The sequence below is a fragment of the Diceros bicornis genome, chromosome 18 (genome assembly GCF_020826845.1).
Source record: "Diceros bicornis minor isolate mBicDic1 chromosome 18, mDicBic1.mat.cur, whole genome shotgun sequence".
Lineage (NCBI taxonomy): Eukaryota > Metazoa > Chordata > Mammalia > Perissodactyla > Rhinocerotidae > Diceros > Diceros bicornis.
In genome coordinates, this window is record NC_080757.1 from 29,540,242 (window position 1) to 29,553,901 (window position 13,660).

Sequence of the window (13,660 nt, forward strand, 5' to 3'; positions counted from 1 at the left end):
AGGAAACTTGTCACAATGGGAATACTGAAGGATGCCGATGTTGCATCTGGAGAAGACACAAATGAAGGATGAGAAAACTATCATCAGTTAATTAAAGACCTTGAGTGTGAAAGAGAAAATGCTTCTGAGTGACCACATGGATCAAATATAATACTCAGTCCACATCTCTCCCCTCCTCTCCACAGGTCCACTGTGAATAGGGAGAAATGTGTGAAATGGCAACAAGGAGGAGATGTGGAGAAGGGGTAAGCTCACGATGGCTTGATGATGGCTTTGAGAGAACCCAAGAAGAGCCTATAACTTTTATTTCTTGCATGGGATAGTTGCTGGGACGAAAGAGGGAACAAAAAGGCTTCTTCATCATCTTCTTCGCTTTGGATCAGCAATATACATTGCCTGAGACTTTTACAAACTGGAGAAAATAAATGTAAGATACAGAGGCAGAAGTAAAAAGGAGATTCTGAAATTCACAGGGAAAGAACAGAGGGCAGGAAAAAGTAGAAATGCCTCCTTGTGTAGGATACTGTTCAAGCAGCTGGGAAGATTTAAAGATGAATAAAGCACGGCCCCTGCCCTCAAGAAGCTCTCAATCCAGTGCGGGAAGTCAAAGAGAAAGGCGAAAGCCCACAGGGTGCTAGCCTTGGACTGAACTCACTACCTCAAATCTGGAACCGTAATAGCCATGGCCCTGCCCTCTCTGGCCTTGGTCCCCAACCATACATCATCCTCCTCCAGCCATTTCATCCAAACGATGTGGATTGTATTGGGTGGAAAGAAGGATAGTTTGCAGATTATCCAAGGAGCATTTGGTAGAGAAGGGACAAATTCAAAGGACAAATGTTCCTTATGAGAAACATTTCAACAATGTGAAAAGTGGGACACTTCCTAAATACCACAGTGGGGAATGAGGCAGAAAGGCAGGGAGCAGAAAAACATGTGATTGTTCCAGAGTTAGGATGAAACTGTTCACCATTCAGCACAGAACTTCATCCATACATGAGAAACTCTCTAGGTTTCCCCTTGTGGTTGTTTGAGACCCTGAGGTTCAAATCCCATCCATATCTGCTGCCTCTCAACTTGGAGTCAGAGGAACCAGGTTTCCGGCCAACCTCTGCCACTCACTCGCTGTTCCTCATGGAGCAAGTCACTTCTCTCTGATGTTTCTCATCTGTAAAACTGTTTAATTCTAATAGTAATATATCCACTATCAGTTTTATGAGAATGAGATAAAAGTGTACAAGTGCCTAATATAGTACCTGACACCGGAGGAGGTCTGCAGAAATATTAATTTAATCTCAATTGTCACACTCTATAAAGACTTTCTTCCATTTTTCACATGGGAAAACAAAAGTGCAGAGAGAAGATTGGTCATTTACAGTCAACCTATTTTATATTCACTCCCGACTACAGATCACGAGGCGCTTGCTTAATCTCTTCACAGCTGCCTGCATCTCCTGGTTCCTCAGGGTGTAGATCATGGGGTTGAGCATGGGGGTGATGACAGTCTGGCTGATGGACACAGTCTTGTCCATGGGGAAGGGGGTGAAGGGCCTAGAGTAGATATAGATACAGGGAACGAAGATCATAGACACCACGATGATGTGGGTGGTGCAGGTGGAAGCTGCCTTCCACCTCGCCTGCCCTGAATGGGACCTCAGCATCACCAGGATGACAGTGTAAGAGATCAGAAGGAGGAGGAACCAGATGAGGACCAGCATCCCACTGTTGGAGATCATGAGGAACTCCAGGAGGGAGGTGTCAGTGCAGGCAAGTCTCAGCACCTGTGGAACATCACAGTAGAAGTTATCCAGGACGTTGGGACCACAGAAAGGCAATGGGAGCATCAGAGCCAGCTGGACAATGGAGTGGACAAAGCCCCCTCCCCAGGCAGCCAGCACCAGCCCCACACAGAGCTGAGTGTTCATGATGGTGACGTAGTGGAGGGGCCGGGAGATGGCTATGTAGCGGTCATAGGCCATCACTGAGAGAAAGAAGAGAGTCCCACCGCCCAAGAAGTGGAAGAAGAAGATCTGGGCCATGCAGCTCTGGAAGGAAATTCTCTTCTTCTCAGAGAGGAAGTCCACCAGCATCTTTGGGGCAGTGACCGAGGAGAAAGAGAGATCAAAGACAGCCATATTTCGCAGCAGAAAATACATGGGTGTGTGGAGTCGGGAATTAGAGGTCACTGCGACCATGATGAGGAGGTTTCCCACGACAGTGGTGGTGTAGACAAACAGGAACACCAGAAACAGGAGAAGCTGGAGCTCCCGAGTCTGTGCGAGCCCCAGGAAGACAAATTCTGATACCCATGTGAGGTTCCCTGCTTCCATGGTGTCTTCTCCATACACCTAAAGAAAACAAACCACGTATATAGACGCATGAAGTCACTACCTGCCCTTTAGGCACTCTGGAGCTCAGAACCAAGTTGTCCAGGTCCATATCATGGGCATTCCTTTTTTGTGTGTGTGTAAGGAAGATTGGCCCTGAGCTAACATCTGCCGATCCTCCTCTTTTTTTTGCTGAGGAAGACTGGCCCTGGGCTAACATCCGTGCCCATCTTCCTCCACTTTATATGGGGTGCCCCCACAGCATTGCTTGCCAAGCGGTAGCGTCGGTGCGCGCCTGGGATCCCAACCGGCGAACCACGGGCTGCCGCAGCGGAGCACACACTCTTAATCGCTTGCGCCACCAGTCCGGCCCCTCGTGGGCATTCTTAAATGCAGACCATATCACCAGGGGCTGAATAAATGGCCTTGCCTATGGAGAGTTTACAAGTTGCTGCTGGAATATACATTCATGAGATATCTTAAAGCCGATTGCATAGAACATATGCAATCTGCTTTTCAAAGATTCAGTGTAATATACTGGTGGGAAGACACTTGAAATCCAACAAACCTCTAGAGAAATTTCAGGGCTTCTATTTCTTCGAGATTTCCCTTGAGTAAGTTACTTAATCTCTCTGGGTCTCAGTTTCCACATCTGTAAGGTGGGAATAAAAATGTTTTCTTGATAGAACTGTCTAGGGGATTAAGTAAAATTACACATAAAATCCCTGGGACAGTGCCTGGAAATAAATGCTAATCGCTCTCCTCTGTGAGGTCTCCTGCTCTAAAGACATTCTCCCTTCTTCCAGGCTCTAGTAAATTTTTCTACCAGTCATTTTTCCTGTGAAATTTCACACACCATAATGTTAATGCACCTTTCAAGTGTCTATGTTTCCTCCATAATTCAACTGTAAGCTCCAAGATGGATAGACATGGATCTTATAATTTATTTGTGCTCCATTGTGCCCGTCCTTGCTGACAGTCAATACTCAAAAAGCATGTGGCGTTGACTGCTGGTGAGTGAATAAGTATAGGGTGCATGCCCCCGCACCCCGCACCCCACCAATGTCGGTGGCCCCTTCCTGAGTGAAGACAGGACATACATGGTGTGTATACTGAAGACAAGAGAGAGAAGAGAGAGAGACATTCTCTGGACAAAGAAATGGATGTTAAATATTGTATGAAGGGGACTTGGAGAGCTCTTCTGAAAGGAACAAGAATTTTAGATGTTACTGAATACAGTGGTGGAAGACAAAGAAAGATGTCGAAACCAGACAAATGAAATAGACAAGGGAATAAAGAAGGGAGATTAAGAGGAAGGGAGATGAAGGGATAGAGCGAGTGAAGGAAGGGGAATGGAAGGGTGGTGGGGCCGGGGAGGGAATGGGACCAAAGAAGAGAAGGAGATGGAGGGTGAGAGAGAGAGGGGCATGGGGTTAGGAGGTAAGGGCCTTCCCCGCTCCCCCTGCCTTGTCTCAATCTCCCATCCTTTCTCACTACAATCTACTATCTATTAGAGGTCATTTAAATCTCATCCTTCTGCTTCCATGTGCTTCCACTCCAGTCCATCTTCTACATAGCTGTCAAGGAGACCTTTCTAAACTCAGAGCTGATCATGTTTCTCCCTCATTATAACCCTCTAATGGCAGCTTAAAACTCAAACTCTTAGAAGCCACCTAGTATTCTTTGTAGATCAATTCAGGGTAGAAAAACACACTCATGTATGTGCACGCAACTCCCTCTCGGCATGTCACACAAAACTATAAAATGTAGCCTCCATCTACCATTCTAATCACCTGTCACCCAGGAGCTGATTGCTCTTCAAGGAATTCGTAGCTTCTCACATATGCCATATGCTTGGTTATTTCTGTGGCTTTGGTAATGAATTCTGTTTCCTGAAATACCTTCCACTACCTTCTCAACCTGGAAGTACTCAGACATCACCTTGTCTGTGACTCCTTCCCTTATTTCTCCCATGCAGAATCAATACCCCATTTCTCTGGGTTCCAGTAACATTTTATAAATGCCTCTCTTGTAGCACTTATCATTTTTTCTGTTGTTCTTCTTCACTAGATTGAAAATTCAATAACTTAGGAACCCCAGCACCTATAACAGCAACTCTGATTTAGCAGTTGCTCAAAAAAATCTTTCATAGCTTACTCTATTAGTAGGTAATTATGTGATCTTGTTTTATGTAACTATATGGAGAATTTGTGGTGTGTTTCCTTATCCTTTGCTCTCAGCATCCTATCCCTAAATCATAGGGTCAATTCTCCACTTGGTTGTTAAGAGGCTGGGTTCTCACGTGCAACCTGAGACATCTGTTTTCCCATTTCCCCATTTCCCCTGCATTGCTTTCTGGGGCTCTCCTCACATTTAGACTTACTACCTTCAAGTCTCTGTCACTTGTTTATTCTCCCCACCCTCCAGCAAGTGTTTCTGGATCCCTCTTGCAGCTCATCTACAGGTGAGGAAACCCTGGTGTCTCACCTTCCTTCAGCCCAGAACGGGAGAGAGGCTTCAGGTCTTACATCTTCTTGGCAATCCTTTTCCTCCAGCTTCAGTTTTCCAGCTACTGCGATACCTCAGGTACACTGCAATGGGTGTGACTCGAGGGGAAGAGGGGATCTCTTCAGGGAGAAACTATTGGACTGAGCTCAGGACACAGAGCTGGGCTGATTACCACTGGGGACAAGGGAGCAATGGGAGTTGTTAAAAAGTTTCTAAATGTCTCAAAAACACATATACTTTGAGAAGTCTTCCTTGGGGGCCAAAAGTACCAAGGATAATGGAAATTTTAAAGATTTGTAGAATGTAGGACTCTCAGCCCAAGATCCAAAAGGACAAGATTCTCCTCAAAGAAACAGACTGTCTGGAGATGAAGTAGAACCCATTTCTTAGACCAGTGATTCTTCCGCTTTAAAGAGTCACTTGGAGAGATTGTTAAAGGCAGATTAGTGTGCCCCAGCCCCAGACCTTCTCACTCAGTTGGTCAATGGGAAGGCCAAGAACTTGCATTTGTAAGAAGTTCTCAGATGATGCTGATGCTCCTGTTCCTGGGACCACACATTAAGAACCACTGACTTGTTCCTCAGCACAACAAACTGTTCTCTCTCTCTCTTCCTCTCTGTCTCTGAATCAAGATAACTGGTTTGATTTTTTTTCTTCTTCTCTTCCTTCTCCATCTTCTCCTTCTTTTCATTCTACTTTTAAACCTAACTGGTCTTTACTTAGGGATAGTCAGACATGGGAAATGTTTGTATACTACGGTGGGAATTTATTACCCTGTAAACATTTTCCTTTATTTTGCCAACCTGACCCCAATGTTGATTCACCACCCATATCCAAGTCCAGTCATGTCATCTCTACAACTCTTTATATGTGCATTATTATTACCTGTAATACAAGGATTGGTATAGGAAACCCATATATTTTCTCATTATGAGGAATTGGTCAAAAGTGGAATTAACTTGCATGTAACCTTGATGTGCTGTAAAAACTGTTTGAGAAAGAGCTTTCTGTTCTACATAGGATTCCCAGGTTGGTCTGAATTCTTTCACTGCAAATGTCTACACATGGCAGAATGAAGGATCTGCCTCTGGCAGATAAGACTAATTGTGAAGCTCTTCCACATAAAAGAGATGTAGATTTTTTTTAAAACACTCATTCTTATTTAGAGCTTTATCCCTTTTAAAAATTGAGTCACTTGGAAAAGTAGCCTGGATTGATTCTTGGGAAGAGGACAGGACTTTTCGATCTCACTGACTATCACGTGGGTGATTCTGAGCTCTGATTCTGATTCAGCTTTCAATAAGGGAAACCTGACATGTTCCGGTTTATAGATGGCCCATGTCAAGGCACATGTGGGTCTGTAAAACGTCCACCCAACCTCATCTGTTCAGTGCATCCACTAGCCAACGTAATGATTTCTGAAGACCCCAATGGCAGGAATGGAGTGATTATGCTAAAGACTCACTCATGGAAACTGAGCTAAGAAAATTATTTCCCTATATATCACATAGTTAAGAGAATAACTGTTTCTCAGACTTAACTATTGTTACAACTTCAAACTGTTTAATGGATGCAGGATTCATATAGAAGGAACTTCATTTGCATTCTTAATGAGAGAGCTCAGCATCATTGATAATTAATAATTCTCCCCTTGTGATGGTCAGTTTTCTGTGTCAACTTGGCTAGTCTATAGTTCCCAGTTATGCAATCAAACATTAATCTAGGTGTTGCTGTGAAGGTGTTTTGTAGATGTGATTGATGTCCATAATCAGTTGATTTTAAGTAAAGGAGATTATCCCAGATAATCTGGATGTGCCTGAGTCAATAAGTTAAAAGGCCTTAGGATCAGAACTGAGGTTCCCTTGAAGAAGGTGAAATTCTAGTCTGCAGCTTCATGCCTAAGAGTTATAGACTCCCCTTCCTTATGGCCACCCTACAGATTTCATGCTTTTTTAGCCAGTTTCACAGTCACATGAGCCAATTCCTTGCAATATATCTCTTAATATATATATCCATATCCTATTGGTCCTGTTTCTCTGGTGGAACCCTGAGTAATACACCACTTTTTATGGATCATATGTGAAGTAAACATCTCAGGCAAAGTTGATTGAGGTCTTTTCCTCCTTAAACTTAAATCTTCCCTGAGCTTGATTATAAATACAACTGAAACAGCAAGATCTAGGGATTATTAAGGCTGAGAAGAGACGTATTCTCTGGATCAAAATAAATCTGTCACTGAAATGATTTAAGCCTTCTCTTAACCACTTATAAGAGAGCTGTTTTAGCTAATCCTATATAATCCCAAAATGGTTAAAGACCATTACTTGACTTGGTTGTTCAGATCCTAAGAAACCAGATGTCTAACTATCTTGACTTAATGTAAAAGTATTGATGGGAAGTCAAAAAATAATGGTAAATGGGAATGTGTGAAGGAACTAACATTAATTGAACACCTACTATATGCCAAGTACTGTGCTGGATGGTTCACATTTACTCATTGATCCACACAACACTCTAAGGAATTATGTAAACTTTATAGCTAAAGAAGTAGAAGTTCAATGATGTCCAAAAGGAACACAACAATATGAGTTAGAGCCAGGATTTGAATGCCACGGCTTCAAAGTCTATTATCGTCACACTATACAATTGAAGACAGCATCAGAACTTGAGTAACATTTTTATTTTTTATTTTATTTTATTATTGTGAGGAAGATTAGCCCTGAGCTAACATCTGTTACCAATCCTCCTCTATTTGCTGAGGAAGATTAGCCCTGGGCTAACATCTGTGCCCATCTTCCTCTACTTTGTCTGTGGGACGCCTGCCACAGCAGGGCTTGATAAGCGGTGTGTATGTCCATGCCTGGGATCTGAACCTGCAGGCCACCGATGCGGAGCACATGAACTTAACCACTATGCCACCGGGCCAGCCCCATGAGGAACATTTTTAATTTAAGCCATTTATGAACAACTTATTTTTGATTTATCTTTAAATTCTTTATAGTGGAAGACATTGCACCAACTCATTTAGGGTTAATAAATTTAGATTAGAGTCAAGTTTATGTAATAGAAACAGCAGAGTTTCTGCAAAAGATTTCTTCAGGGTATAAATTCTCATGGATATAGCTGTATTCATCTAAATGGAGTATTTCTCAAGAAATTCAGTTAAGAATCGAACACCTCGTGCTGTGGAATGATCATTTGTAAGATAAATCTGGGGAAATTTTCTCACATTTCTTCCTTCTGGGTCAACATTATAGATTATCATCAACATTCCTGTGTTCCTACGACTTTTAGAATTGATAGTCTGGATAGTATAAATGTAAAATTTTCATAAATTAAAAAAAAGGACTCAAGACAACTTTAAAAAAAATTAAACTAATAAATGACTTCCAGTTATTTATAAATGGAATGAAGTAGATTGAAAGGGCACATTGTGTGCCAGGAAAAATTGATAAACATCAGTGAATGCTAAGATATAACTGAGTAAAGTTAGAGAACTCCAATGACAAAGAAAGAATCCTATAGGCTTCCATGAAAAAAAGATGAAGTCATCTATAGGGAGAAAAAGCAGGCTGGCTTCAAACTTCTCAACAACTCTAGAAAACAGAGGAACATCTACAAAGAGCAAAGAAAATAAAGTATCACCCAAGAATGTTTGCCCAGTCAAATTCTCATTTATATATACAGGCAACAGACAAACACTTTCAAATATATAACTCAGAAAATATAGTTCTCATGAATCTTTCTTGAAAAAATCTAGCTAGGGACAAACTGCAGTAAACCAAGATATTAATAGAAAGGATATTAATAGAAAGCCAGGTCTCTCCACCTGGCTGCTTGGGCTTTCTCACAGCATGGTAGCTGGTTTCCAAGAGTGGGCATTCTGAAGAAAACTCGTTAGAGTCTGTATTGCCTTCCATGACGTAATCTCAGAGGTCACAGGTGCCACTTCCACCATGGTCACAAGCTCCTCTAGGCTCAAACGGAGGAAATAAAGATCCCACCTCTCAATGGGATGAATGTCCAGGTCATATTGTGAGGAGGAGCACGTGGAATGGAAGCTACTGCTGTGGCCATCTTGGGAAAATGCTGTATGCCACAAACCATACTTTCAATTTCCAGGAATTTTTCTCAATCTGTGATTGTACCTTTCTAAAATGGCATCCTATTCTTGTTTCATGAAAGCAATAACCTCTCTTATCTCTTTGTGGATATTAATTGTAGGGTTTTTAAAAAACAGTTTCCTGTTCTGTGTCTTAACTATATCAATGCTAATATCCTGGCTGTGACCGTTGTATACAGTCTTGCAAGATGTTACCATTGGGAGACACTGGGTGAAGTGTTCATGAGATCTCTATTTATTGTTTCTTACAACTTCGAGTGAATTTACAATTATCTCAAATTGAAAGTTTAATTTAAAAACCTTTTTTTAAGTTTTCTTCCATTCCTTGAACTGTCTGTTTTCTTGGAGTTCCTTTTTTTCAGTCTTATCTTTTCTTTTGGTATCCATCTTCTATATTGGACATTTTCTTCACGTGTCTAGTGATTTCTGGTTAGACATTAGTACTTAAAATCAAACCACATGGGGCTGGTGCGGTGACTTAAGTTCACGTGGTCTGCTGGCCCAGGGTTCGCCGGTTTGGATTCGGGGCATGGGCCAAGCACTGCTCATCAAGCCATGCTGTGGCAGCATCTCGTATACAAAATAGAAGATGACAGGCACAGAAGTTAGCTCAGGGCCAATCTTCCTCAGCAAAAAGAGGAAGATTGGCAACAGATGTTGGCTCATGGCCAATCTCCCTCACGCCCCCCTCTCCCCCAAAAAAATCAAACCACTAAAATCCTGATTGAAAGCATGAGTGGGGCTGGAGGAGTTGTAGGCCTCTCTTTAGGATGATCAGGTCGGTTGTATTGTCAGAAGATCCCTGAATGCCAGTTCAGGAAGATGGCCTGGACTGTATATCTGGGGCTGTTTAATATCTCTAAATAAAATCCTTCTGATTGTTCTGGAAAGATTTAGCTGTTGGAGTTCTGCAGTAGGGTAGGGGAGAGCACTAGGAGTGGAATGTCCCCTCTGGCGTGGATATGCACTCTCCACTTCACCTTAATCTTCACAGGGCCTACTTAACTTATCCCTGTTATCTGTCGGCTTCTCCAGGCATTTGATTTTATAACCTCTGGCTATGACAGACTTTGCTCATTGTGAAGATTTTAGACTCAGGCCATCATGTCTCTTCCTGCTGCCAGGAGCTTATACCTATATGTAGACACTGTAGGTTGCCATTCCTAACCCCCTTCTTTCTGGCTAAAAAAGCCAAACATTCACCTTGCCATTCTCCTTTATAGTCTAGGCTGACCAAATGACCAAGCTCTGACCAAGGAATCAAGGAGAATTCTGATGGAGTGCTTCTAGGATAATTTTCCTCCCCTGGTAAAAAGAGGGGGAAAAAAGCACATGGATGCCTCTCCTCTTCCTTCTTGCTGAATTATTTGAATATAAAGACATGGTGAGTGTGGGTTCGGCAGCCACATGGCCATCATGAGGGGAAAAGCAAGGAATTGTAGAGCAGCCAACCCAGAGCCCTAAAATGTTTAAGCTGCTGAATCAACCAACTCTGGAACTGCCTATCTTCTAGTCTTCTTTTTAAGTGAGATACTAATTTCCTCATTATTTAAACCACTGTTATTCAGTTATGCTGCTGATTGCAACCAAAGGCATCCTTATGGATATGTATTTCAAAGGGGATAATCATTGTTTTCTAAAGAGTTCACACCCCCAGTGCAGCAGTGTGTCATATAGTGAGCACCACATTTTAAGGAGGATGTTGTCATAGGAGAGTCAACACCGAAGAGATGGCCAGGATGGTGGAATCAGGAAACTTGTCACAATGGGAACAATTGAAGGACTTCAGATGCTGCATCTGGAGAAGAGACAAATGAAGGATGAGAAAAGTACCATCAGTTAATTAAAGGACTTTAATGTGAAAGGAGAAAACGCTTCTTTTCTTTTTTTTTTTTGAGGAAGATTGGCCCTGAGCTAACATCTGCCAATCTTCTTCTTCTTCTTCTTCTTTTTTTTTTTTTTTTGCTAAGGAAGACTGGCCCTGGGCTAACATCCATGCCCATCTTTCTCCACTTTGCATGGGACGCCGCCACAGCATGGCTTGACAAGCAGTGTGTCGGTGTGCGCCCGGGATCCAAACCGGCGAACCCCGGGCCACCGCAGTGGAGCGCGCGCACTCAACCGCTTGCGCCACTGGGCCGGTCCCAAGAAAATGCTTCTGAGGGACCACATGGATTAAATATGACACTCAGTCCATTTCTCTCCCCTCATCTACAAAGGTCCACTGTCAATCAGGAGAAATGTGTGAAATGGGGACAAGGAGGTAGATGTGGACAAAGGGTAAATTCAGAGTTGCATGATGGTTTTGAGAGAACCCAAGAAAGCCTATAACTTTTATTTCTTGGATGAGTTAGTTGCTGGGAGGGAAGAGGGAAGAAAAAAGCTTCTGCATTATCTTCTTCACTTTGGATCAACATGATACATTGCCCAAGACTTTTACAAAGTGACGCACACCTCCGGAAATGGAGAAAATAAATACAAGATACAGAGGCAGAAATAAAAAGTAGATTCTGAAATTCACAGGGAAAGAACAGAGGGCAGGAAAAGGTAGAAATGCCTCTCTTGTGTAAGATAATATTCAAGGTACCGGGAAGATTTGAAGATGAATAAAGCACGGCCCCTGCCCTCAAGGAGCTCTCAATCCAGTGCGGGAAGTCAAAGAGAAAGGCATAACCCCGCAAGGTGCTATCCTTGGACTGAACTCACTACCTCAAATCTGGAACCATAATAGTCATGGCCCTTCCCTCTCTGGCCTTGGTTCCCCAACCATGCATCATCCTCCTCCAGCCATTTCATCCAAACGATGTGGATTGTATTGGGTAGAAAGTAGGATAGGTTGCAGATTATCCAAGGAGCATTTGGTAGAGAAGGAACAAATCCAGAGGACAAATGTTCCTTATGAGAAACATTTCAACAATGTGAAAAGTGGGACCACCTCCTAAGTACCACAGTGCGGAATGAGGCAGAAAGGCAGGGAGCAGAAAAGAATGTGATTGTTCCAGACTTAAGATGAAACTGTTCACCATTCGGCACAGAACTTCATCCACACATGAGAAACTCTCTAGGTTTCCCCTAGTGGTTGTTTGAGACCCTGAGGTTCAAATCCCATCCATATCTGCTGCCTCTCAACTTGGAGTCAGAGGAACCAGGTTTCTGGCCAACCTCTGCCACTCACTCGCTGTTCCTCATTGAGCAAGTCACTTCTCTCTGACGTTTCTCATCTGTAAAACTGTTTAATTCTAATAGTAATATATCCACTATCAGTTTTATGAGAATGAGATAAAAGTGTACAAGTGCCTAATACAGTACCTGACACAGGAGGAGGTCTGCAGAAATATTAATTTAATCTCAATTGTCACACTCTATAAAGACTTTCTTCCATTTTTCACATGGGAAACAAAAGTTCAGAGAGAAGATTGGTTTTTTACAGTTAACCTATTTTAAGTTCACTCCCGACTACAGATCACTAGGTGCTTGCCTAATCTCTTCATGGCTGCCTGCATCTCATGGTTCCTCAGGGTGTAGATCATGGGGTTGAGCATGGGGGTGATGACTGTGTAGCTTATGGACACAGCCTTGTCTATGGGCAATGGGGTGAAGGGCTGGGAGTAGATATAGATACAGGGAACGAAGATCATAGACACCACGATGATGTGGGCGGTGCAGGTGGAAGCTGCCTTCCTCCTCGCCTTCCCTGAGTGGGACCTCAGCATCACCAGGATGACAGTGTAAGAGATCAGAAGGAGGAGGAACCAGATGAGGACCAGCATCCCACTGTTGGAGATCATGAGGAACTCCAGGAGGGAGGTGTCAGTGCAGGCAAGTCTCAGCACCTGTGGAACATCACAGTAGAAGTTATCCAGGACGTTGGGACCACAGAAAGGCAATGGGAGCATCAGAGCCAGCTGGACAATGGAGTGGACAAAGCCCCCTCCCCAGGCAGCCAGCACCAGCCCCACACAGAGCTGAGTGTTCATGATGGTGACGTAGTGGAGGGGCCGGGAGATGGCTGTGTAGCGGTCATAGGCCATCACTGAGAGAAAGAAGACAGTCCCACCTCCCAAAAGGTGGAAGAAGAAGATCTGGGCCATGCAGCCCTGGTAGGAGATGGTCTTGGTCTCATGAAGGAAATCCACCAGCATCTTTGGAGAAGTGACTGTGGAATAGCAGAGGTCTATGACAGCCATATTTCGGAGCAGAAAATACATGGGCATGTGGAGCCGGCAGTCAAAAGTCACTGCGACCATGATGAGGAGGTTTCCCACAACAGTGGTGACATAGACAAATAGGAACACCAGAAATAGGAATTTCTGGAACTCCTGGGTCTGTGAGATTCCTAAGAGGACAAACTCTGAGACCCATGTGATGTTCTGTGGTTCCATGTGATCTTCCCCACATACCTAGAGAGAAATCATGCAAAACAAAATTATGGAAATTCAATCATTCTCCTTTGGAGGTTCAGGATGGAGTTGATCAAAGTCATTGCTGAGTACCTTTCTAAGATGGAGCTTAGGAGAGCCTTGATCAGAATAAATACATTTTCAAGACCCTCACAGACTTATCTCTCTAACCACACCCTCGTTGCATGACAGGCATTTATGGATCTTTCCCCCTTTGTACCACCCTGTCCTTCTCCATGGATTTCACGTCTGATTCATACCTACTGTGCCCAACACGGTGCCTTGTGAACCACAGGCTCCAC

At 43.3% G+C, this 13,660-nt stretch overlaps 2 protein-coding genes across 2 annotated transcripts; both read right to left on the minus strand.

Annotated features, from left to right (window-relative positions):
* Positions 1-1,394: 1,394 nt before the first annotated feature.
* On the minus strand, positions 1,395-2,330 carry LOC131416684 (olfactory receptor 4D1-like). Its single transcript, XM_058559342.1, has one exon. The coding sequence runs from the start codon at positions 2,328-2,330 to the stop codon at positions 1,395-1,397; it is 936 nt and encodes a 311-aa protein (XP_058415325.1).
* A 10,074-nt stretch (positions 2,331-12,404) lies between these two features.
* On the minus strand, positions 12,405-13,340 carry LOC131416685 (olfactory receptor 4D1). Its single transcript, XM_058559343.1, has one exon. The coding sequence runs from the start codon at positions 13,338-13,340 to the stop codon at positions 12,405-12,407; it is 936 nt and encodes a 311-aa protein (XP_058415326.1).
* Positions 13,341-13,660: the final 320 nt, after the last annotated feature.